At 42.1% G+C, this 27,620-nt stretch overlaps 1 protein-coding gene across 1 annotated transcript in view; it reads left to right on the top strand.

Annotated features, from left to right (window-relative positions):
* ROCK2 (Rho associated coiled-coil containing protein kinase 2) overlaps positions 1–27,620 on the top strand; it is a gene marked incomplete in the record, with an annotated part of 2,656,097 nt that overhangs the window by 1,214,499 nt on the left and 1,413,978 nt on the right. Inside the window, 1 exon segment of the mRNA XM_044082273.1 lies at positions 20,045–20,204. Within this exon segment, the coding sequence (XP_043938208.1) occupies positions 20,045–20,204 (160 nt within the window).

Raw genomic sequence — 27,620 nt, forward strand, 5'->3', positions numbered from 1 at the left:
GACAACTAACATGGAACGTTATGGTAGGTACATAACTTCTAATTTTTTTAAACTGCTTGTTTTTATTTACTGTATGCCACATTTTATGTTTGTTAATAGCATTTTTTATTTTTTCCAACTGGGAAGAAGGTGCGTCTCTTATGCTCGATACTCATTGGCTTCAAAACTCTAATGTAATTCTTTCAGGGGCAGGGTTTTCTAGTTTTGATAATTTGCATTTGCCTTTATATTGCTGATAAGTTTTGTAATTTACACATTTCTGAAGAAGTCCTTGGATATTAAGGATGAAAGTGCTAAAATAAAATCGGTTCCGTTATAAGAATTTCACAGTGTTCTGCAGTTTATTTTCCATGCCGTTGAAGTGTGAGTTTTATTTGTAATTTTTCTTCAACTAGTCCTTTCAGTTTGTGCTTCATATATATATATATATATATATATATATATATATATATATATATATATATATATATATAAAATGTATATATAGTAGCCTAAATGGCTTACCTGTAGAGGCTTATACAGTTGGGGGGGGGGGGGTCTGTTAACATTCACTCGTGTAGGTATTTTTTTTTTCCCGGGGGGACTACCGAAAACCGATAAGCATGTTATTTCATTAATTCCTAAACCAGGAAATGACCCAACATTTGTGGGTTTATATTACTTCATTTTAACATTGAAACTCCCATTATAAGCAGTTCACAGTTATAATTGCCATTAGGGTAGCTTTGATATTACCCAACTTGAATGACCCTGATCAGTCCAGCTTTATTCCAGACAAATCCACTTTTAACAACCTGATCAGAACTGAGTTAGTTCTGAAAAAACATATGCCCAAAGATGCCTATGTTATTAGTGAGTTTTGACACACTCAAGGAGTTTCACAGTGTGAGCTGACTTTTTCTGCTTGAGATGCTTAAGATTATGCACCCCCCCCCCCCATTTATTCAGGCAGTTGAGTCCCTGTACATTCATTGTAAGACAAGGGTGGGTGGACATCTGTGTTGCATTATTCCAGTTGAGGATTTATTTATACAAATCAAAGTAAAGTTTTGTCACATGTCGATGGTCTGTTGATATACCTTGCAAGGCCTAATCATGACTTGCAACTAGTCACTGACATCCAGGGAGAATTCTGTGAATTTTCAGGTAGAGTAATAAGACGAAGTTAGTCTGGATGAATCAAAACATGAGAGAAGATATGATAATAAGGTTTCCATTTCTGAAGAAGAGGAAGAAGAATGAATAATTTAGGTGCTTGGGACTGATTTTAGCACACAGTATTAAGTCTGTAGTTGATCACAACTGCAGACATATTCCTTAACTATAAAGAGATCCTGAAGAAACAGAAGGGGGTATCTTTGGATTTTACAACAAAGATTACAGACCTTAAATTAAGTTATCCTTCTACTTACTTTATTCTTGACCCAGGGTGCATCATGGGGTCCCTTTCCTAACTAGTTCTGACATATTTAAAGAAAATATGTACCAAATTTATATGGACTGGGAGCAATTAAACACGGTATTGGGAATTGATGTCCATCCCAGCATCAAAAGAGAGTCTTGAATTCCAGAATTTCATTTGCTATACAAAACTAGCCATTCTAAGAAATATATTTTAATACCGATAATTGCACTCCAGTCTGGAAGCAACTGATTTTTGAATAGTCAGGAGGAAGGGAGGGAAGGAATATGTCGGACTGAAGGCTTTGGTGGATGTGGAAGGAAAGCTTGAGAAGGATCTATATTAGGTCAGTTTGAAGAAGCTTTTAGAGTGACAAAGGTAAAAAACTAGATAGGTGATGTTTGCCAGTTGACGATGAAGATTAAATTACTAAAAGATTCTTTTGACAATTGCTTAAGTCATATCCCTAAGTTGGTTCTTGAAGGACCTTTTGTACACAGGGAAACATTTAGCTTGAAATAGTTTTTCCATTATGCATAACAGAGATCCAAGGAATGGACTTATGTTTGAATTGGCTAGCCACCTTTTTTTTTTTTTAATCTGGACTATCCAGAAATCTGAGCAGTTGTCCAGTAGTCTAGGAAGCACTCTGCAAAGTCAAGTATTCTGTTTAGCAGCACAAACAGAATGAAGTGTCATATTAGACTGACTTTGTTTCAAGAAAAGCATCACTAATGTGATGTGATCAAGTCCAAAGAAGGAAAAAAAAAACAAGATGATGATCTGCTTTGCACTGATGAGCCCATCATTTTCGTCGCAAAATAGTCATGAAGGTGGGCAGAGTGGGCTGATAAGAGAGGCATAGCTGGGGAGATAGAAGGGATGGAGTTTGCTATGGCTGGGTCTGAGGGTTCTTTACCTGCTTTGAGTCATAGAGCCACCACAGCTTTCTTCTATGATGCTGGTACTTCCCCCTTTTAAAATATTGTCAAACAAAGCCTTCCAGATCTTTATCACTTTCCTCCCTCCCAACAGAATAACATCTATTCCTGGACATTTCCCTGTGTTTTGATTTATACATCACCATTTTTATCTCCTGTACTCTTATCTCAGCTATTGGTTCTGTTTATTCCTCTTACCTTGGCCTAATTAAATCTTCCATAAATGTTTCCATTTGTATATTTTCTTGGTTTCCACACTCTTCTGCTTTATATAGGTTTTCATAACTTTCCAAAGTATTTCTAATACCTGTTTAGGGGATCTGTTTTTTTTTTTTTTTGTTACAGGCTTCTAAATTTGAGACAACCCTTTCTACTTTCATATGCCTAAGTTGTTGTGTGTTGACCATTTTTTGTGCTCTGGAATTGTTAGGAAAAAAATAGTTGCTTAACAGCAACTTTGCTAAACATATGCATATTACCCAAATACTCCCTTATTTTTCCTTTAGTACTTTACAGTTGCTCCTTCTCTTCTTGGAGATTCCCCTTATTGTACGATACTTTTAACCTTAGTCAATCACTTTAAATAACTATTACTTTTATTCCCATATCGCTTTCTCTCTCATTCCTGCCATACTTTTAAATTACATTTTCATTCCATCCCAGTCACTAGCTATCACTTCTGAAAAAATATAGCTTCCCTAGTAATTTTGGAATTTCCACTGCTCATTCCTTAAATTCATCTTTTACATTTAAGTTGAAAAGTGCCATTGTCTCAATTTTACTTTCTTTTCCTGCATCTTTACCTCAGTTTTCTAAATGGTACATGATCTGAAATAGTTGTGTGTGTTTAAAGGCTTTCACTTAAGTATGCCTGCTTCTATGAGATGTAATCACTAGCCCAGTTTTTGTATCATGCGGATTGATATATCATTCTAAGTGCTTACTACTGAATTCATGTAGTCTGTACCTAACATTTTCCTGTATTTATTCAGAAATCTATCCTCTTTTTGTTATGTTTTCCCTTCCTGTTCCCCAGTGCATCCCCACTTTTGCAAATGCAGTTCTAGTTTCCAACCATAAATAATAATCCTTGCCGTAAACTGGTTATTTCTCTAAGAATTCTGTCAAGCTGTATGATAGCAGTTTTAGGTGGAATACAGACACATGCTGTCATAATTTTCCACCCTGTAAATAACATTTTATTACCACAAATCTACCATTATTATTTTTTTTTTCATCTGTTTCTACTGGAACCCTCTAGCAATCAGTGTTTTAGTCCCTGATATTCTGGTGATTCTCTGCCCTGAAGTCCTTTCTTTGTCAAATGAACAATGCTCATTTAAATCCAAATATGTTTCCTGCAACATTCTGTTTGTAGCCTACACCTTTTAATAGAATTCAGTTTTCGTTGTTTTTATTTCTGTACTTGTAATGTCATTAACATTCCATGATAATATGAATAGAGTAGCCATTATGCTAGAAAGCTATTACTCCCAGCTGCTTTACCTGATAGAGCTTTTGAATGTAAATCCAACTTTTAGCTTATATACAGACAGTGGCAGACTAATTGCTTATGTAGTTGCTTTTTTCATCTCCATCACATTTTCAAGACTTATTCAATGAAAATGGTCAAACTAAAACTTAAAATAGATTTTCAGAACCTGCAACCCCTTTAACTGAGAACACACACAAAAATACATACATTTTCAAAAAATGTTTACTTCTCCAGATGAGGGTAATTTCCCCAAAACGACGGCTGCATCCACACACATTACCTAATCTAAAATGGTTATTCATACTATAGCACATTACAGCTGTGTCCCCACTTAATTGCTATCTATTCTTTTCATACCTCTATTCCCCTGCCAGATGTGAAAAACAACTTGCATGCTTTCAGTGATCATTCATTTTTAGCCTTAAGCAAAATTTGCACTGGCTACCTTTAAATAAATAAACTAAATTGTGTATTGTTATATTAAATACATTAAAGTACTTGGACTGCCGAAGAGGACCTACTTGTATAAATTAATCACGTCCCACAGTTTTAAACGTCATTTGTTTTTCATTGAACTATTTCCCTGTGTACCTTTAAATGTTAATTACACTTTACCTTAGAAATGTGTCTGAGTCAACAGTGTTCAAACCTGTCATGATTAATTGCTTTCACCTGCATACTTTTCATCTCCAAGTAAAAGCAGTAATTGGTTTGCAGATGTATGAAGGAATCCTTGTATATTTCACTTAGTACACACCACTCAGCTCATTCATGATTAATGCCTTCACCTGTAGACTTCTTGTCTCCCACTGAAAGACTTTGCTAATGGAAAAAGTAGCTAATGACTTTACAAATACAAGAAAGAACTAGCATTCTCCAAGTTTTTCATAATTTTATCTTATTTTCAACATTATATTTACTTAAAAAAATGTGTATAACTTAAAGCAAGGACATTGTTCATTAACCATATATATATATATATATATATATATATATATATATATATAGGAAAACAGGAGAGCACAACTTCTTCTTTCGGCTTTTCCCGGTTAGGGGTCGCCACAGCAGATCATCTGTCCTGTCCTATGATTGGCAGCGGAGTTTTACAGTGTCGAGTTGCCAGCCCGGCACCCAACCTTCCACAGAAGTCACACACACACACACACACACTCACACCTAGGGCGAATTTAGAGTGTCCAATCCACCTACTGCATGTCATTGGGATGTGAGAAGAAACCGGAGCACCCGGAGGAAACCCACACGACCACAGGGAGGACATGCAGACTCCGCACACATTATATCAAATTTAACATATTTCTGTCCAGCTTTTCTTACCTTTTTACGGTGTAAAGCCTGGGTACCTTACAACTAATAAAAAGTACCTTCTTGATTTACTATCTTTAGCATATAGAGCAGTCATTGATAAGACACCCATATCTCTCATTTAAAATAGCCTTGACTGCATACCATGCAAAACTGCTTCACAGTATACCTTGTAGTGTATGTACATCATGAAATTTGTATAAAGTGTTAGAACAAAAATTATTTACCTAGAGTTGCTTCTTAAAGCCATTCAGTTTTGTCTTAAACATTAATGACACAAAGTAGGACATATGCTTTACTGCCTACCCATCAATTTAAAACCGTCACCAAATTTCCAGTCTTTCTTCACCCACTTCTTGTAAGGCTACATTTTCACGTGTCTGTTATTTTATTTAATAGGATTGTTGCTTTATAATGTCCCATTTCTTCACTGATTTCACAGTGTTGCTGGCAGTGTGCTTCTATTCCTATGTTGCAGTATCCTTGGTATGGGATTTCCTGCCTTCAGGTGACCCGTACGTCGGCTCCTATACCAAAGCTTTAGCTTGGCTATTCCAGGTGCGTGGGACATCACATGTAAGGCCATAAACCAGTAACCCTGTGAGTGACGTCTGCACGCACACTCCTCAAAACTTTTCAGCCGCAGACGACTTTGCATCGTACGATCGCTCTCCAGACGTCGGATCGACTGTAGATAAGTAACCCGTTGGATTTTTTGCATTTCTAATATTTTACCGATCTTTTGCATTGCTTAGGCTTGGTTGTTGTAACTTTCAGCTGATGTCAGGTAAGAAGGGAAAGTGCCAATGCATGTGCCAGATTCCCCATAAGGACACCCATGACAAATGCGTTTTCTGCTTAGGCCAGGAACACGACCATAACGCCTGCCCTATTTGTAAATCTTTTGCGCCTAAGACCTTGCATAGCAGTCTGACAGCACTAAACCTTTACTTAGAAAACCAGTGCCTCAAACGACTGGCTCTCAGGATGGATCCTGCTTTGGAGGCCGCCCAAGAACCTCCGCGTAAGAAGGCCAAGATGCCTAGGCCTTCATCGCCTGCTGCTTTGCACCCAGATGCCCCACCGGCTGCCGATATAGGAGTTGAGCGTTTGGCGGATCCGTTGCCTCCATCGACCTCCCTTGTGGAGGCCGCTGCACAGCCGATGTCCGACATGTCCACGGAGCTTTCTCAGACACTGACACCTGTCGATGTCGATGGGAACCAGATTTGAGGGTTCCTTTGACCGGGATCCAGACCTCAGATATAGCCGCTGCCAAACCCAGCTCTAGACTGACTCCATCCAAAAAGAAGCAGAAAACTAAACATATTTCACTTGCTTCTGAAGCCCTTCCAGACTGGGAGGCCTTCACCTCCTCTCTTATGCAGGCCTTTATGGCCCTTAGGCCTTCTGCCTCACCCACAACTACATTGCCTCTGCTAAGCCCTAGGCCTACCTCTGCTGCTTCTATTCCTATGGCTCCCCTCCCTGAGGAAGGATCAGAACATAAATCTACCTACTCTTCCTCGGATTAATCCATCTCTTATGCATCCCAGATTGCTTCTCCCAAGGAATACTACTCTCTCGATGAGGATTCTGTGGAAGGGGATTCTCCACCTGAAGACATTACATTTGGTGAAACCATCACCAAAATGAAAGACTACTTCAAATGGGATACTTCCCAGATGACAGAAACCCAAAAAAGATACTTTGAGCTGCTGCAAGTGGAGTCCCCCTCCCCTTCAGCTGTTCCCCCTGTTATTCCTGCATGCTTGGATGCATTTACTGCAGCCTCTAGAACTCCTGACTCACAGCCCCCTGCACCTAAGCACCCAGACTGCTTCTTACAAGGTGCCAGAGGAACAATAATTCCTCATAAAGCCACCTTTAGCAGACCCAGCAGTGATTGCTACTGCCCCTGATAAACAATCTAGGTTGCTACCTTCTACCTCCCTATTGCCCACGGATAAAGATAGCAAATCCAAGGATAGGATAGGCAAGAAGGTGTACACTTCCTCCACTTTGGCCTTCAGAGCCATTAACTATCAAACACACATGCCCAAGTATGCCCTGGACTTAATATCCCAAACCACCTCTATGTTGGCTTCTATTCCTGACAGTCCCATTAAAACGGATATCTCCTCCAAATTATCCTTAGCATTACAAGTGGCTAGACACTCCATAAGATGCAGCTACGATGCTGCAGAAGCTTCTGCTCGCTCTGCAGCATCAGCATGTGTCCTTAGGAGATATTCTTGGCTTAAGACTACAAAATCTGTCAGAGGACTTCAAGTCCAAAATCTTGGATGCTCCACTGGATCACAACTTCCTCTTTGGAAAGCAATCTGCAGACCTATTTAAGAATCTGCAAGAAAAAAGCAAAGAGTTACAGGATACTAAACATCTCCTGGTATCCCCTATACCCAAATTTTATAGGAACTACCCGGCTAAGACTACCTTTGTTAGGCGTAACCCGCATTCTGCTGCCTCCTCCTCCAGACCCAGAAGAGAAACTAGGAGACATTCCTCATCCAGGCCCACTGGCCCACCTCCTCAACCTAGACAGCCATTTCAGGACGGGGGAGGTCCCAATAATGCGTGACTGCCTTGCTCATCTGCCCCTCTCAGCTCGCCTTACCGACTGTTTCCCCTTCTGGCAGAAAATCACCACAGACCAATGGGTATTAACCATTATTCAAAAAGGATATTTCCTATCCTGGAAACAAATTCCCCCCTGGAAAGGCTTTCCTTTCCCCCCCCCAAAAAAACAATGCCATCTCCTTCCACAAATTCTGTCAGACCTGCGACAACAAGGCACAATAGAGCCTGTTCCCACAGGGCAAGAAGGAAAGGGATTCTACTCCCGTCTGTTCCTGGTCCCTCGAAAGGGCGGTCCCTGGAGACCCATTTTGGATCTCTCCTTCCTAAACCTTTACCTGCAGGTACCATCCTTCAAAATACTGTGACTTCCCAATCTCTTGTCCCTCATACCATCAAATGCTTTCATGGCCACCTTGGACCTAAAAGATGCTTACCTGCACATTCCTATCAGGGCCTCACACAGGCACTTCCTGCGTTTCTCTGGTCCATCCTCGCACTTCCAATTTATGGCCTTGCTCTTTGGCTTATCCACTGCCCCAAGAGTGTTTACAAAGTGCCTAGCCCCTGCCATTGCCTTCTGCAGGACCCAAGGAATCCAGATTTACCCATATCTGGATGACATCCTTATCCTGGCACAGTCAGAAGATTCCCTCTTAAGACATCTACACTTCACTATGTCCCTTCTACAAAGCCTAGGGTTCACCCCAAACCTCAAGAAGTCCTTCCTAAACCCAGACAAGGACAAGATATTCCTAGGTTGCAGAATTAATACAGACCGAATGAAAGCCTTTCTCCCACAGGACAAGGTTCTATCTCTAGCTTCCCACTTCCAGGAAGTCTTGTTCTCCCAGACAGTCACTGCAAGGCAATTCCTTCGATTCTTGGGACTGATGGCAGCAACCATCCCCATGCTACCATTGGCCAGAATGAATATGCAAAAACTGCAGTGGTACCTCAGAAATATCTGGTCACAACTCCAGAATCACTTGGAGCAAGTTATTCCCCTTCTTCCCTGTTTAAAGAAGAAAATCATTTGGTGGATCCAACAAGTACAACTAAACCCGGGCCTTCCACTGCAATCTCCTCAACCCACACAAATATTGTTGCATACAGATGCCTCAGACTCAGGTTGGGGAGCCACCTTGCACTCTTAGAGTCCAAACCCAGTGGCAACCTCCCATGAAAACCAAACACAAATGACATCAGTTCTTTTAGCTCTGCCAACCTTCCTACCCCTACTGCTACCTGGTCCTCTTCTGATAGTGACAGACAATACCACTTTAATGTGGTACATCAACAAACAGGAAGGTACCAAGGCATTAATGTGGTACATCAACAAACAGGGAGGTACCAAGGCATACCAATTGTGCAGGCTAGCCCTACTAATTTGGGACCTAGCATCCCAGCACAACATATCCCTGCAAGCCAGCTACATCTCTTCCCAGGACAACAAGCAAGCAGACCTCCTGAGCAGAACATTCTCTCTACAACACGAATGGATGCTGGACAGAACGGTCTTCCTAGACATAGTCCACCGGTGGGGCACTCCACAAGTAGACCTGTTTGCCTCCCTCGAGAACAGGCAACTGCAGACCTTCTGCACAAAGACTTACTCCCCCCAAGCCTGGAGAGTAGACGCCTTTAGTTTCAACTGGGAGGGAAAGTTCCTGTACACCGCTCCCCCTTCCCTCTGATTCAGAAAGTCCCTCTGAAAATCAGGAAGGACAAACCAAAATCTTGCTAGTGACTCCCTACTGGCCAAGGCAGCATTGGTTCCCCCTTCTATAAAATTTAGCCAAGGGCAATCGCTGCAAGTTGCCCCACAAGGTGGACCTTCTGACACAGGACAAAGGAACTGTCCTACACCCACACTTGCAATTGCTTTCCCTGACTCTGTGGGTAATAAATTACTAACCCCATTCAGACACCACTATTCAGAGGACTTGCTATCAGTCCTGAGGGAGGCCAGGAAACCCACTACTAGAAAATCATACCTTGCTAAATGGGAAAGATTTACTCAGTGGTGTCTGGGACAAGAAAGCAACCCTTATGAGGCTGACACCCCCTAGTCCTCTCATATATGTGTCAACTTGTAAAGGGTGGACTTTCCTATTCATCGGTGAAAGTGCACCTCTCTGCATTGTCAGCCTGCTTACCTCTAGATCCTCCCGTGTTAGCCAGGCTATATGTGAAACTCTTCCTTAAATGTGTCTTGCACATCAGACCACCTAAGAAGCCTTTCCCTCCTCCATGGGACTTGAACTTCATAGGTTTATACTAGGCTATCTGCCCTAGGGCATTTATAAGCCTAGCCAGAGTGTGTTTGGCTTTCGCCACCCATTTTAAATTAATTTTGCTATGCCCTTTTTCGAGGTTAGTATACTGTGCCTCTGTCTAACAGTGACACAGAAGTGATACCCGGGGTAAACCTACGATCCCCAATCCACTCATCAAGATTCCTCTTGAAGAGAGTCAATGAGGGACTCTGCCTAAGCTGGACTGGGATTTTATTCCAGAGTGAAGGGAGCCTCTGGGTTATGAATCTGTCCCTCCAGCATGTCCTATTTATTTCAGTGCTGAGGTTCAAGTCTCTCAATCACGTAGCTCGATGGGATTTGGATTTTCTGAGGTGCAGCATGTCCATTAATTCCGGGTTGGACATGGCTTTATACGTCAGGCACAGATCGCCTCTGAGCAGGCAGTATGCCACTGAGTAGAGCTGGAGTTTCTTTAACCAGGCAGCATACGGCATCTGTTTGAGCCCTTTGATCCTCTTGGTGAGGTACTTTTGGGGTCTTTCCAGTTGCTGCAGGTGTCTGGTAAGGTACATCCCAAAAGGAGCATTGTACTCAATTATGGGCCTGATGAGGGATGAGTAAAGAGGCACGATGACCTCCCCTGATCTAGATGTGAATCCCTTCATGATTAGGTGGGCTATATAAAATGTTTTTCTAACCACTTTGGCCACGTGGTTGTCAAATGAGAGATTGCTATCAACTTGGGTCCCCAGGTCCCTAATTACTTCTTCCGTACTTAATGGATTACCACTTGTGTGGTAATTTGTGGGCACTTTGTTTTTGCCAAAGGGGATGACAATACACTTTTTGGCGTTTATTGAGGCCATGGCTCTGGCACCAGTTGTCTGTTTCTATGAGGCCCTTTTGGAGGATGCTTGTGTTGGCTGGAGAGTCGATTATGGCGCCCAGTTTGCAGTCATCTGCGAACTTGGTCAGCCACAGTCCTTCCGTGTTGGCCTGTACCTCTGAGAAATATATACCGAACAAGAGAGGTCCCAGGACTGAGCCTTGTGGGACACCACTTGTAACTGGTTTGGAGTCTGACATGGCTCCAGCAATTCTAACCATGTGGGTTCTGTCCTTGAGCCAGTTTGCAACCCATCTAGTGACATAGGGGTTTATATTTAAGCTGGTGAGCTTATCTATAATGCCCGAGTGGGGTATTGTATCGAAGGCTTTTGCGAGGTCCAGGTAGGCTGTGTGGACCACCTTCCCCTCGTCAATGGCCTTGGTGACTGTTTCAAAGAAATCGACCAGGTTTAAGAGGCAGGATCTGCCCTTAACAAAGCCGAACTGGGTAGGATCCAGTGTCTGTAGGTCCCCAGTATCTTTATTTATAAGGTCCATGATGATCCTTTCCATAGCTTTGCAGACCAAGCTAGTCAGGCTTATGGGGCAATAGTTTCCAGGATCCGTTGAGGCACCACCTTTGTGGAGAGGGACCACCGTTGCTGTATGCCACTCTTTGGGTACATATCCTGTAGTAAGGCTGAGATTCAACAGTAGTTTTATGTTTGGGGTTAGCTCTTCTTGGAGTTCATGTAGGACGCAGCCCGGGACACCATCTGGTCCCATTGATGCTGTGTTTTTTGCTTTGAAGAAGGGCGGCTCTTACCTGAGCATCTGAGATGTCAGGGGGGCAGCACTCTGCTGGGATAGATATTTGCCCTTTTGGTGGGGAGGGGGGGGAGAAGTTTGCGCTGAATCTGTCAGCTAGGATGTTGGCAATGTCTGTGGGTTCGGTGTATTTTTTGTCATTTTGGACTAATTCTGAGCATATCTGGGAATTCCCACCCAGGTTCCTAACATAACTAAAGAAAGCCTTGTGATTATCCTTAGTGTCCTGTGCAATTTTTCTCTCAAAGCTGGCCTTAGACGATTTTATGAGTGCCCGTAGTTTTTTGCTAATACTGATCAGAGATGCCTTCCCTTTTGGGATTTTGCTCTATCATGTAGTAGCTTCCTCCTTCTGTTGTATAGTTTGTTTATGGCTGGGGTCCACCAGACAGGACGCCTGCCTTTGGAGGATTGGGTCTTGGTTTTATTTGGGATTGCATGATCCATGCATTCCTGAAGGTGTTCATAGAATGCGTTTATAAAGGATTCTGCGGTCTGGGCCATATTTTCCACAGGCCCGGGGGCTTTGAAGGATTCCACCTTGGTTTTGAGGAGTGTGAAATTTGCTTTAGAGAAGTTTTTCACTGTGGCTTTCTGGGCAGGGGGTGGGGTCGGGATGTGAATATCCAGTGAGATTAGTTTATGGTCTGATCTTACCAGTGAGAGATACACTTCTGGTCTGGAGCATAGAGTCCCCATGTTGGTGATGATCAGGTCCAGTATGTTTTCCCTCTTGTGGGAGTGGTAACAAGTTGTTCCATAGCATTTGAGTTTATAAATTCTAGGAACCTTTGGGCTAGGGTGTTGGAGCTAGAGTAATGCTCCCAGTCTATGTTTGGGTAGTTGAAGTCGCCCAATATAATGGTGTTTGGAGAGACCTTCATATTTTCCAGTGTTCTCAGGAAGGCCGAGTGGAGTTTCTGGGTTTGGGAGGGTGGTCTGTAGCAGGCTATAAACTGGAAGGCAGTTTTACCCACTGTTAGTTGCACATGGATAGTGTCTGATGCTTCGTGCTGTGCCACCAACCTGGAGGTGTGGGTATCTTTGACGAATATTGATACTCCCCCTCTTTTTGTGGTTCGGTCCAAGTTTTGGGGCCGAAAAGCAAGGTATGAGGTATAACCTGGTAGTGCTGGGGTGCTCTCAGGAGCTTTGAACCAGGTTTCTGTTACTGCACAGATATCGATGTTCTCCATGCTAAGGAGAGTTTCGAGTGCATGCATTTTGAGGTTTAGACTTCTGGCGTTGAGTAGCACTACTCTTAGTTTCTTATCCCTTGTGATACCTATGGAGGTGGGTTTGTCTTTTGAGCCTTGCCTAAAAAAGGCACTATGGGGGTAGCAAGAGCCTTTGCCAATATCCGAAAGCCCAGGGGTGATAGGTGCAAACCGTCCCTAGCGAAGCATCATGGCTTGTCGAGCATGTCATCCCAGGCTGACAGGCATTGAATCCCCTTTGAGTGACACCAATTCTTAAGCCAATTGTTGAAATTGATCATCTTGTCTTCATATTGTGCATCATTCTTGGTGAGGGTAAGATGCTACTCAAGGTCAGGGTCATACCGGCCTGGGCTACATGGTCAGAGAGCTCCTCTGTCTCTTTTCATGTAATCCAGGGAGGTACGTCTCAGGTCATTCACACCAGCATGGACAATGACTGAGTCATATTTGTACTTGCCTTGGAGTGACCCGAGTGCTTGTGTTATGTGGCGGATCCTAGCGCCCGACAGGCAGCTCACTGTGACCTTCTCCTTGTTCAGCCTGGTGAGCGGGACATCAGTGTGCCTGACGATAGAGTCACCTATTACAAGTGTATCAGGTGTGTTGTTTAGTCTTAAGGGCTGTGACTGTTCGGCACACTGGCTTTGTGAGCTGTGTTGCACGTGTTTTGTTTTGGGTGTGCGGTTGCTTGGGTGTCTGCTTTGGAGGTCTCTGCTGCTTAGGCAGATTTTTATTTAGAGCCTCCAAGTATGTTTTTGTGTGTTTATGTGTTTGGTTTGCTGTCGTGGTAGGTCTATGTGAGACTGGAATTGTAGTGAGTGTGGTTTCCTTTTCCTCCTGACTGGTTACGCCAGTACTGAGTTGAGAGAGCTTAACCTCCAGTTTGGCTATATGGTTGCATCTCTCAAGTGCTGGAATTTGTTGGGAGGAGGAGAGGAGAGGGTTGTCTGTGTACATGAGGCAGTTGTAACATTGCCTCAAGATTCCCAGATTCACCAGTTGGACCGGAGAGGAGATTGACAACTGACCTTTGGACATGCTAGAATAGTATTGGGAATTCCTTTATAATTGAAAAAAAAGTGCCAATGGGGAACAAGGTACTCAAGGGGAGTTTGTGAGGGTGTAGTGCTTTTAATTTTTTTAGTGCTGACTTCTACAATTACTTTAGTGATATATATATATTGCTTCATAATGGAAAAACTCACCCAGCCCCCCTTCAAGCCGGCTAACACAGCCTCTCTACAGTTTTGTACTTGGAAAACAGTGCTGTTATTGGCTATTACTTCTGCCAGAAGGGTTTCCAAGCTACAAGCCTTAATGGCATGCTCACCTTGCACCATTTTTCATAGGGACAGGATCACTGTGAGAACTAACCCTTTCTTCATGCCCAAGGTAGTCAGTGACTTATCTCTAAATCAATCCATTCACCTACCCAATGTTTTCCCCTCTCTCTCTCTCTCTCTCTCTCTCTCTAACCAAGGAGAGAGGATACTCCACTCCCTAGATATCCACAGGCAACTGAGATTTTACCTGGACAAGACTAAAGACATTAGGAAATCCAAACAACTCTTTGTATCTTTCCACCCCAGGGCATTGGGCAAGGCAGTCACAAAACAGACCATTGCATCCTGGATTAGAAAGGCAATCGTTTTCTGCTACTCACACCACGTAAAAAACTCTCCAGTTGCGGTTAAGGCACACTCCACAAGAGCAGTGGCCACTTCCAAGGCCTTCCAAAAAGGCATGGACACAGCTTCCATTATGGAAGCAGCTACATGGTCCACTATACACACTTTCACCAAACATTACAAACTGGACCAAATTTCCAAAGCACGCGCAGGATTTGCCAGGGCAATCCTACAAGGCTTTGTGGAATCATCTTCTGCAAGCGCCACCCTTTCATCAAACTAAGCTATGGTACTCTCCCACACCAAGAATACTGCAACATAGGAATGGAAGGACATAGAATAGTTGTGTAAAACCTTACCATAACCATAGATGTCCTTCTCTTCCATGTTTCAGTATTCCTTCCCACCCACCATTCCCCCTCACAGACTCTACAGTCTAACTGCTCCCTGATGCTTCTCTCCATTACAGAAGAGGTCCAGGGCATTATATATGTCACCTTTGGAAGTCTATCCTGTTGGGCCATCTACTTTACCTGCTTAGCTTCAAGTTCTGAGGATTGTGCTTGCAGATGTCACTCATAGGTTAAAGGTTTATGGCCTTACGTGTGACGTCCCACGCAGCTGCAACAACCAAGCTGAAGCTTTTGTATAGGAGCCGACATACGGGTCGCCTGAAGGCAGGAAATCCCACACCAAGAATACTGCAACATGGAAGAGAAGGACATCTATGGCTATGGTAAGGTTTTACACAACTATTCTTTCTTCTTGATACTCTGTCTCTCAATGTCAGTGTTTTGTTCAGTTTAAAGATACACCCAGTTCTTTTATGCAGCTCCTGTGTGTTTTTCTGTCACTCAAGCTTTTCCTTTGGAACAATGGAAGAGGTTTCACTAGCAAAGTCTCTGCATGGGCTTTGCTGCCATCGGAATAACGAGAACCAGAGTCCCTTTTAGTGTGCAACCATCTTGGAACTCGCAGAGGACTTTTGGTTCTTGACTTAATGTATTCTCTAGATATTTTGTTGAGTTACCATATTAAGCAAATATGGTTCATTTGTTTGCAGTGCATTAATGTACTTTGTACCTGTAGTTTTGTGGCTAAATTTTACCACAGAACCCAAAAAAAAACTGGCACATTATTTGGTTGTACCAAACAGGTTTGATATTGTTAACATTGTAGGAGTTCACTGATTGTACTGGTTCTCTTTATATGAGTATAGAGGATGGATGTTGGCACTGGTATGCATGGAGCTTTTGGGATTGGTTGACATGATGTGGCACAGTGGCTTGTCAGTGCTACACAGTAGTAGATGTGTGAATTGTTATTTGTGGGCTGGGATATGGCACATCACTTTGGTGCTGAAAATATTAGCAACACTGTTTGTATGGAACTCTTTGAGACTGGCTTCTGTGGCATAGCACAGATGGGTGTCATGCTTGGCACAGATGGTTGTCATACCTGGACTTGGAGTAGTGTATTACTGTAACAGAAAGCCATTCTGGGTGAGCAGTCTAGCCAGGTTCTGACAAAAAATCTTTACTAAGTTGTCTTCTTTTTTTTTTTTTTTTTTTATAACAGCAGTGCTGCATGAAGGTGTCTTACTTTGGGAGTATGTTGGGGGGGGGGGGGTAACCATGACTCTTTTGAGTAGACATTATACATTCCAGGCTACAGAACTAGTGGGAAAAGTGAAGTACCATTAGTTCATGGAGTTGAGGAAAAGGGACCCTGATAGGTCTTGGTTTCTTCAGCTGCCTTAATAGTCCATGTTTGTTTGATTACTGACATTTGTTTACCTGTCTCTTCTACTTAAATCCCCCACCACCTTTTTGCCTTGCCAATTTGGGAGTTCTACTACAGTACCAATTTGTCTTGCCATCTTCTCTTAAGGTAGAGATATTGTGCTGAAGAGCAGTTGCAGCATTCATAGGTTCATAGGTAGGTACTAGGCTATCTGCCCCAGGGCATTTATAAGCCTAGCCAGAGTGTGTCGGCTTTCGCCACCCCATTGATTAATTAACTGATCCTCTGTCAAGCAGAGCCAAAGAAGTGATCCCAGGGGTGTATTTTCTGTTACCCATCCACTCGTCAAGGTTTCTCTTGAAGAGTGTTAGTGAAGGCCTCTGCCTGATGCAATTTGGAATTTTGTTCCAAAGCATGGGGAGTCTTTGTGACAGGAATCTATCCCTCCAGCATGTTCTATTTATTGTTGTGGCGAGGTTTAGCTCACTAGAACTCGTGGCTCGCAGTGACTTGGATTTCTTTAGGTGGAGCATGTCCATCAATTCTGAGTTGGACATGGCTTTGTAAGTCAGACAGAGATCACCTCTGAGTAAGCGATATGCCACTGAGTACAGCCAGAGTTTTTTCAGTCGGGCTGCATAGGACATATGTTTGCGGCCAGTAATCCTCTTGGTGAGGTACTTTTGTGGTCTTTCCAGCTGGAAGTGTCTTGTGAGGTACATCACAAATAGGGCATTGTACTCTATTATGATGGGTCTAATGAATGACGAGTAGAGGGGCACTGTATCCTCTTTATTTCTAGATGCGAACCCTTTAGTAATTAGATGGGCCACATAGAAGGATTTCTTAACTACTTTGGCAAAATGATTGTCAAAGGAGAGATTACTATCTACCTGGGTCCCCAAATCTCTACCTCTTCTGTATTAAGGGGGCTGCCACCTATGTGGTAATTCGTTGGCGTTTTGTTTTTCCCAAATGGGATGACTATGCATTTTTTGGCATTTAGCTTGAGGCCATGACTTTGACACCAGGTGTTCATCTCAGTAAGGCCCTTTTGGAGGATGTCCGTGTCAGCCGGAGAGTCATTTATGGCTCCCAGTTTGCAGTCATCCGTGAACTTGGTTAGCCATAGTCCTCCTGTGTTTGCCTGTACTTCTGAGAAGTATATGCTGAACAGTAGGGGTCCCAGGACCGAGCCTTGCGGGACACCACTTGTGACTGGTTTAGAGTCGGACCTGGACTCCGTTATTCTTACCTTGTGAGTTCTGTCTGTAAGCCAGTTGGCAACCCATCTTGTGACGCAGGGGTTTATGTTCAGGCTGGTGAGTTTTTCTGTAATACCCGAGTGGGGAATGATGTTGAAAGCCTTGGCGAGGTCAAGGTAGGCTGTGTGAACCACCTTTCCCTCGTCTATGGCCTTGGTGACTGTCTTGAAGAAGTCAGCCAGGTTTAGTAGGCATGATCTGCCCTTAACAAAGCTGAACTGGGTCGGGTCAAGTGTTTGGAGGTTCCCAATGTCTTTGTTAATAAGTTCCATGATGATGTGCTCCATAGCCTTGCAGACCAGGCTAGTCAGGCTTATGGGGCGATAGTTACCAGGGTCAGTTGTGGCCCCTGCTTTGTGGAGAGGAATAACCGTTGCTGTGCACCATTCAATGGGCACGTAGCCTGTGGAGAGGCTGAGGTTGAACAGCGTGTTTAGGTGGGGCGTTAGTTTGTTCTGTAGATTGTGCAAGACGCAGCCTGGGACACCATCCGTTCCCATTGACTCTGTGTTTTTGGCTTTTGAAAGGGCTGTTTTCACCTGTGCGTCTGTGATCTTTGAGACACTACACTTTTCCGGTATTGTTGTGAGCCCTTTTGGAGGTGAGAGGGGGGTGATGTTTGCACTGAATCTATCTGCCAGGATGTTGGCAATATCGGTAGGTTCAGTATATTTTGTGCTATTTTGCACTAGTTCAGTGCATATCTGCGAGTTGCCACTTAGATTCTTAACATAGCTAAAGAAGGCTTTGTGGTTATCTTTTGAATCCTTGCCTATTTTTGTTTCAAAGTTAGCCTTGGATGATTTCATGAGGGACCTTAGTTTCTTACTGATACTGATCAGGGATGTCTTTCCTTCTTGGGATTTGCTTTTTTTCTGAACTAGTTTCCTCCTTCTATTGTATAAGCCTGTTTATTGCAGGGGTCCACCAAACTGGTTTCCTTCTCTTAGAGGAGTGAGTCTTGGTTTTGCTAAGTATGGCATGATCCATGCATCCTTGTAGGTGCTCATAGAGTGCATTTGTAAAGGTTTCTGCATCTTGGGCAGCGTTATCCTTTAGCGTGGGGGCTGTGAAACTTACCACCTCTGTCTTAAGTAAGGTGAAGTTTGCTTTAGAAAATTTTTTTACTGTGGTTTCCTTAGTTGGGGGTGGTGGTGGGGTGTGGACATCCAGAGTGATTAGTTTATGGTCTGATCTAACCAGTGACGGGTTGACCTCCGCTGTGGAACACCTTGGCCCATTCCCATGACCCACTCACAGAACTTGATCATAACAGATTAGCAAGACTTGTGTTATATGAAGTTATCCTGATGTATGTCCACAAGAGAAACTGTATTCAGAAATTCCACCTTATCTTTATCTTGCCATCAGATGGAAGTGGAGCTAACAAGTCTATAATTGCCCATTTTATTTGACACATTTTTTTTGTAAGAGAGCTGCCCTTGTAATCCTTCAGTCCTGTGGCACCTTTCCTGTTTCAAGAGCAGACTGCAGTGCTGCTTGCTTTTCACAAAATGCTACCACAAATGCAGATAGTACCCTTGGAAGCAACTTGTATAGACTGTGTATCTTTCCACCTGAATCTGAGTTCCTTTGTTTTACCATCACATTTTGTCTGCTTATGTATTGACATGTTGTGCCTTTGCTGTGGTGACATTCTGCCTTGTGTTGCTTCTCCAAACACAGTTGTGAAAGTACAAATTCAGCATTTTATTAGATTAGTAACATTCTTGAGGTTCACATAAAAGCTTTCTTACAGCTATGTACTTCTGCAGCACTGTTTTGGTCCCCAGAGTAATGAACCATGCTGTTTTTTTCTTTTGTTCTGACTGTCTAGTAGGTGTTTTGTCATCCACTGCACTTTAGACTTTCCTAGCTTCTTTTAGCATGTCCCTGGCTTCAGTTAGGCTTATTGATTCTTCCTCGTATATTTCTAGCACAAGGCTTATAACCATTTCTGTGATTTATCCCCACCTCTTACACTATCCTAATTTTTTACTATACGTGTGTGATACCCTAACTCCATGCAAAATGGGGACAATGTGGGTTGAAGATGACGACTGAAGTGTATGTTTGTGTGATTCAGACCTCTGTCTTCCTAGCAATAGTATACCTGGGATCTTGAGCCACATTTGACTTAAGAAATTTTAGCAAGAGTCAAACGATACTTTTTATGATGAGTTAAAACAGGTAAATATTGCAATTTATGTTGCCTTTTACAGCAGTAAATTCTTCAACTGTGTGATACAGATTGTCATATTCAAAAACAATTGAATATCAGTTTATTAGTATTTTTTTTAGTTAATTTGTCATAAAATTTCTCTGGCAATGTACTTCATAGTATTGAGTAAAACTGCATTTTTAAGTAATAAAACTAGAGCACCTAATTATAGTGTAAGTTATTGGATTCTGTACTCAGTATGAAGTATAGTTTGTAGGAGTGCTTCTGCATGAATAACTTAAAATAGCTTTCATATTTAAACTTTTTCATTCAACTGTCTCTTATAAACAGGAGAAAAACAGCACAGAGATAGACATGACCTATAAACTGAAAGCACTTCAGCAGAGTCTGGAACAGGAAGAAGCAGAACATAAAGCTACCAAAGCACGATTAGCAGACAAAAACAAGATCTATGAATCCATTGAGGAAGCAAAGTCAGAGGCTATGAAGGGTATGTGGATCTTTTAACCAGACTGGCTTGTGCAGTGTTTTGTATACATTTATATGCAAAGTGATGCAATACATCTGTCAACCAGATTAGGCTAGTACGTATGTATATATGCATGTATGTGGTTTAGTTTACCTTTAATAATAAAACAAGTAACACATCAAGTATGCACATTTCAGATGTTTAACTCCATCACTTAACATTTTTGCTAACATTAAATGTTTTGTTCTTTTTTTTTTCTCGTACTTGTAACAAGTTTGGTTGAAACATGTATGTTTACTGTCTTTCTGCTGCATAAATCCATATCTAGCATGATTTGTTTCTTATTGGGAGGTGGTATAAATCTGAATGTGATGAGTTAAAAAATACTGTAACAATACTGTTTACTTTTTTTTGTTAGGGCTCTTATGATCCAATCTGTTAATGCTCTGAGGACTTTTCTTTTATGTACTTCTCCGAAGCATATTACATCTGATTCTGCAGTCATTTTATGGTCCCTCTAGGATCAAATTAACACATTAAAACTACTTTTACTCCTTTGCTCTTTTTCAGAGGTGAACTGGGTGTTTTTATCTAGTTAAATGCCTTGCTTACGTAATGTGGTTAGGGGTAGTAGGAAATGAGTTCTGGTCCTGCACTGGGTTGTAGCAGAATACTGGCTGATACCACGAATTGTCTGCATCCAGCAATGTGTTGTCATTCATGCCCTTCACTTTTCAAGTGATGGACTTGTCTGTTTCCTACATTTCTTTTTCCATGCCCCAGAGACTTAGGTCATAGCAGTAGTTGTTTGTCTTTTTCAGCTGCAGTATTTATTGTGCAAGTTTCTGGGTTACTGCCTTTCTGATATAAGAATGAATCATGAAGTGTGTGGTGTGGCAAGTAAATTCCAGCACTCATTTCTCACCATATGCCTTTTTATTTATTTATTTACCAGTCTTGGACCACAGTGTATCACCTCATGCTGTTTAGTTTGTACTGGGTTTAACGAAGTAACAGTTTGCAGTTTAAGAAAACATAGTTCGGATTTCTGTACTTGCTCTTTATGATACAAAAATGAAAAATAATTTTATTATAAAGGCTTACCATTCAGATGCTCTTTATATTGATCACTGCTACGGTAGTCCTAGATATGAGTTATAATCCTGTCAAGGATACAATAGCCTGTCAGATTACAAAGCTTCAGGGCACCTTCCAAGCACTCAAACTGTCAAACAGTTCAAGCTTAGCTTTACTGTAGGACAAGTTTGGGAGGAAAGGCCTTCAGAGCTGTACTGTTGCCGAAGAGTATGCTCCTCTGAGGCTTTTGAGGATTGACTGTCTGGTTGTGCTTACCTTAGCTGGTCAGATAAGTTCTTTTTACTAATGTTTAATTACTTTCCTCTTCTGGAAAGTAATTTTATGGACTGTGTTGGGACTGAAACATAATGTTAAATAGAGCACTCATTTCTGTCAGTTTAAAAGTAGTGTTATCTAACTGATAAAATAAACACAATTTCTCCTCAGAAAATAGTTTAAGGTTGTGGAGCTGCCATACTGTTTGAAAGTACTTTTTACTGTATTTTTCTGTCAAAAAAGTAACTTTCGTGAACTGGTAGTTTTATTGGAATTGTTACTTGTTTTCCCTAATAGAGAGGTACCATTTTCGGCTTGCTGTGGGACAGATTGTCACCCCCATGGTTGGACCTTCTTTTTGTGGCTGAAAGAAGGACTGACCGTGGGATTGTCGCTCCCATGATCGATCCTTCTTCCAGCCACAAAAAAAAAAGCTAAGCAAACAGCCTTTGCCATTACAGTAAGCTAGCAATTTGCCTCAGCCACAGGCTGGTGACTCTGCTGTGGTCATTTGTTGTAACAAACCATTCATCTTTTTATCCTAGATCCCTCTGGTGTAGCACCTACTGCCACTATGGATCAGGGGTTAGTCACATCCTCTGTGGCTGTTGGGGTTCCCTCAGTGGGGAAGGCGAACCACTCTTGTCATTCCTGAGAGAGGAAAAGCGAAGGTTTCCCTGTTGTGTCAGAATGTATGCCTATCACTGGGGAAGCAGCGGCTGCCATTAGTAACACAGCTGGACCCATTTTTCCTGTCCAAAAGAAACAGAAAATCAACCATGCATCTATTCCTCCTCAAATTTGTTGGATAGAAGTAGTTTACTGGGCCTGTCTCAGCGTTTGATTCAGGCTATTAATCCTTCCTATAGAGTAGTTTCCGCTAAAAGAAAGAGGGATAGCGCCTTTTCTGAAGAGATTCAAAACTCTGAATCAGAACAGGAAGAGGCAGGGATGGATTCAGGATTTTGTCCTCAGATTTTTTATTCAGACTCGGAGAAGACCTCTCTTTGTGATTCTTTGGAGGTTCTCTTTCTCTGAGACTATTGCTAGAATGCTTCAATGTTTTCAGATGGAGAACACCAAGGTTAAATAATCCCTCAAAAATACTAAGAGTTGTTATAGAAGGATATTCCAGAACCTGTACCCATTTATCCTGTCCTGCTTGCTTTAGAGGATGTGTGCCTGTAATTTTCCTGATAGTCTGTCAGCTGTCCCTAAAAAGGTAACTAGGATGTATAACGTTCCTTAGTCTCTTAAAATTTTATACACTACTCCCAAACCTGATCCAGCAGCTATAGCCTTAGTTGACTCCTCTGCTCCTAACCGCTTGGTTAATTCCAGTCCTACTCTTTCTAATAAGGATGGGAAAATTATCGATAGGTATGGGGAAAAAAGTGTATACTTCTGCAACTTTGAATTTCAGAGTTGTAAATTGTCAGGCTAATATGTTAGTTTGTTCTGACATATTGTGAAAGTATAACAAATGTTTTATCTTAAGTTTCTTCCTGTAAATAAAAATATGCTTTAAATAACTTTGTTTCTTATATTGCACAGGTCACTACCCATTATTTGCAGTATATGTATGACTCTGCTGGTACGTCTTCCAGGGCTATAGTCACTTGTGCAGTTTTCAGGATGTTTGCTTGGCTTCTTTCTCAGAGCCTTCCACTTGATGATATAAATAAGATTTTAAACTCTTGCTTGTATAAAGCTTTAATGTTTGGCACCTCTGCTGCAGAGGTGATCAAAAAGTGTGATGAAAGGAGCAAGCTGATCCAGGGAATTTCTAAGATGTTTAAGCCCTCCTTTTAAAAATCGTCCAAGTGATTTTTCTTTCTCCTCATCAACTTATGACAAAACAAAAAAACAAATAGTCTCAACAGAATTCAGGTAAATATGTTTAAGAAGTGGCAAGGTGATTCCAAAAAGAAGTCTCAAACCTCCCAAAAACAGGACAGTCCAACAAGTCTGAATGACTCTGGCCCTCTTTATCTTTCAGAAAGTCTGAACCTCCATTTTTTCTTTGGCAACAGATTGTTACAGGCTAATGGGTTCTGAAAATCCTTCATTAGAGTTACAGATGGCAGTGGAAGGAAATTCCTCCATTACAGGGGGTTATTCCTCATCCTGCAGATCACTGTTTTGTTTCTATCTGTTCTTCATCACATGCTCTCCCAAGGAGTGCTAGAACCAGTTCCAACTTCTTAGGTGGGGACGTTTTTTTTCCAAAGATGTTCCTAGTCCCAAAGTAAGAAAACACTCGGAGACCATTTCTGGATATTTCTTTCCTAAACCTGTTTGTGATCGTGCCCACATTCAGAATTGTCACTTCACAACCTGTTGCTTCTTCTTACACTTTCAAGTTTCCTGGTAACAATAAAATTAAAAGATGCTTATCACATTCCTATTCATCCAGATATCAGGTGTTTCTTAAGGTTTTGTGTCTGGATCACATCATCAGTTCTCTGCCTTACACATTGGACTATCCACTACACTAAGAGTGTTCACAAAGTATCTATCTCCAGTTGTAGCTCAATGCAGGCTACAGGGTATCCACATTTTCCTTATTTAGACAACTGACTTATCTTTGCAGAGTCTTTTTCAAAATGTCAGGAATCACTCTGTTGGGTGAGAGATCTCTTGCACAAGCTGGGATTCCAAGAGAGCATTCAAAAATCTTTCTTTACTCCCTTACACAGAATTGTGTTAGTGGGATGTCAACTAGACACCTCAGTTCAAAGAGCTTTTCTTTCATGGGAAAATAGATCTTTATTTAGAGATATTTCTAAGGTTTTCCACTCAGACTTCAGTCACTGCTAAGGAATACCTCAAGATTTTGGGTCTCATGGCATCTATGATTCTCATGATACCCCTGGCAAAGATTCTGTATGATAAAGATACAGTAGTATCTGAAATCTCTTTGGTCCCAGCATCAACACCCTTTATCTTTTCATATCCCAGTACTGAGGTTTGTCAGAAGAGAAATTACTTGCTAGAGACAACAGATATCCTTAAATCAAGGTCTCCCCTCCTTTGTCCCTACTCCAAAGCCATCAGTCATCATAAATTCTTCAGACGTTGCTTGGGAAGCATTTTCAGGAAAGGTAAAAGTGCAGGGGGGTGTAAGACACCAAGGACAGATGCAAACACATAAATAAAAAGGAGAGTCTTACCTTGATCAAGGCACTTAATTCTCTTAACCATCTTTGGTCACCGGGACCACTTCAGGTGGTTGCAGATAATACCACAGTGATGTGGTGCATCAGCAAGCAAGGGCGAAGCAAGTCATACCACTTTGCAGACTAGCCATGTTAGCTTGAGATATAGCTTCACAGGTTCATAGGCAGGTACTAGGCTATCTGCCCTGGGGCCTGTACAAGCCCAGCCAAAAAGGTACCCTGGTTTTTGCCACCCAAGAAAATTATTTTCCTGTGCTGCTGGCGAGCAGAGCCACAGAGGTGATCCCTGCAATGGATTTCCTATTTCCCATCCAATCATCAAGATTTTTCTTGAAGAGTGCTAATGAGGAGCTTTGTTTGATATAGATAGGTAGTGTATTCCAGAGTATGGGAAGTCTCTGGGACAGGAATCTATCCCTCCAACATGTTCTGTTTATTGTGGTGACAAGGTTTAGGTCCCTAGAGCGTGTAGCTGGGAGTGATTGGGATTTCTTTTAAGTGGAGCATGTCCAGCAGCTCTGGGTTTGACATAGCTTTGTATGTTAGGCAGAGATCACCTCTGAGTAGGTGATATGTGACGGAGTAAAGCTGGAGTTTTTTGAGGTGGTCTGCGTAGGGCATCTGTTTGAGGCCAGTAATACACTTTGTGAGGTATTTCTGCGGCCTTTCCAGTTGTTGTAGATGTCTTGTGAGGTACATACCAAAAGGGGTGTTGTACTCTATAATGGGTCTAATGAGTGATGAGTAGAGGGGAACAATGGCCTATTTTTTTCTGGATGAGAAACCTTTTGTGATGAGGTGTGCCACGTAGAAGGATTTCCTGACTACTGTGGCGATGTGATTATCAAAGGAAAGACTACTGTCCACCCGTGTCCCAAGGTCTCATCACACTTTTGGTGTTAAGTATACTACTGCCTATGTTGTAGTTAATGGGTACAAAGGTTTTACCAAAGGGGATGACGATGCACTTTTTGGCATTGAGCTTGAGGCCATGGCTTTGACACCAGGCATCTGTCTCACTGAGGCCCTTTTGTAGGATGTCCACATCGATAAGAGTTTTGATTATGGCTCCTAGTTTGCAGTCATCTGCGAACTTCATTAGCCAAAGACCTTCTGTGTTAGCCTGTACTTCAGAGAAGTAGATACCAAACAGGAGAGGACCCAGGACTGAACCCTGCGGTACTCCACTTGTCACTGGTCTGAAGTCGGATTTGGAGTCTGCTACTTTCACAGTGTGGGTTCTGTCAGTGAGCCTGTTGGCAACCCATCTTGTGACAAAGGGATTTATACCTAGTTTAGTGAGTTTATCTATAATTCCAGAGTGGGGGATGGTGTTGAAAGCCTTGGAAAGATCTAGATAAGCTGTGTGAACCACCTTACCCTTGTCACAGCAGAATATCACTGTGCAGACATCCCATATTCTGTCAGAGCAAAATTGTGTGGCAGACAAACTGAACCAGGACCAGGGCAGACCATCACGGATGGAAACTAGATCCAGAGGTCTTCCAAGATTTGATCCAGCTGTACATAGTTCCTCAAGTAGACCTCTTTGCCTCCTCTCTGAACAGTCAACTGGCAAAATTCTGTTCAAGGACTCAATGGAAGAATGCCTGGATGACAATTTTTTTTTATTTGGACAGGAGTGTTCTGTATGCCTTTCCACCTTTTCCACTTATTTCCAAGGTACTTCTGAAACGTCAGAAGGAATCCTCAGTATCATTGTGGTGACTCCCTTCTGACCCAGGCAACCATGGCTCTCCCTTCTTTTGGAAATGACCAAGGGAAATTACCCCAAGCCTCCTTACAGACGATCTACTCACACAAGAACAGGGGTGTTTGATCCACCTCGATATCAGTCATCTTCAGTTGACTGCCCGGATGATTGGCTCTTAATTCCCTTTATGTGCTTGTTTTCTAAGGACATGCAGCAGGTACTAATGGAGACAAGAAAGTTTATGACTAGAAAATCATGTAATTGCAAATGGAAGAGGTTTTCTAGTTGGTGCCAACAACATAATTATCACTCATTCAGGGCTAGTTTTCTGGTCTCACAGTATTTGTGAGAGTTACTATCCTATGAACTTTCTTATTCCTGTGTCAAGTTTCATTTATTGTCCATTTCAACATGTCTGCCCATGGCTCCTCCTTTTCTTTCAAGGCAATCATATGTCAAAATGTTCTTGAAAGGGTTTTGCACAAGAGTCCTCCAGGCAAACCAGTGACTCCTTCTTGGAACCAGCTAATCTGGATGACTTGAGGTTCTTAAAAAAATGGAAAACAGTTTTAATGATTGCTCTGATCTTTGCAAGAAGAGTATCTGAGTTGCAAGCTCTTATGGGTTGTGAACCCTACCTCATTTTCCACAAGGACAGGGCTTCTTTGAAAACTAATCCTTCTTTTATACAAATATGGTATCCAAGTTTACTTTAAGTCAAATTCAAAGTCATCTGCTTGTTTTCTTTCCTGAACCTAAAAATGAGAGAGGCTACTTCATACCTTGGATGTCCACAGATAAGTCAGTTGCTATCTTGATAGAACTAAATCTTTCAGATCATCAGATTAATTGTTCATTTCTTGTGAAGGTAAGAAGGGACAGCCAGTGTCAAAAGTAGACCATTTCCAAATGGTTGTCTAAGTGTTACCTGTTATACTCACATGACAAATCTGTTCCAGCCAAAGTCAAGACCAGTTCTACAAGCACCTTTGCTTCTTCTATGGCTTTTTGGAAAGGGTTGGATTCTAGAAGCATTCTAGAAGCTGCTACTTGGTCCTATATACTTAATTTTTCAAAGCACTATAAGCTGGATTCCTTCGTTAGGTCCAGATCCTGCTTTGCTAGCACCATTCTTCAAGGGCTTCTGAACCCTTCACCTTCCATCTCCCAAATGTAGTTAGCTATGGTAAT

Source organism: Protopterus annectens, chromosome 1.part1 (assembly GCF_019279795.1).
Source record: "Protopterus annectens isolate FY-2018-M chromosome 1.part1, PAN1.0, whole genome shotgun sequence".
Classification (NCBI taxonomy): domain Eukaryota; kingdom Metazoa; phylum Chordata; order Ceratodontiformes; family Protopteridae; genus Protopterus; species Protopterus annectens.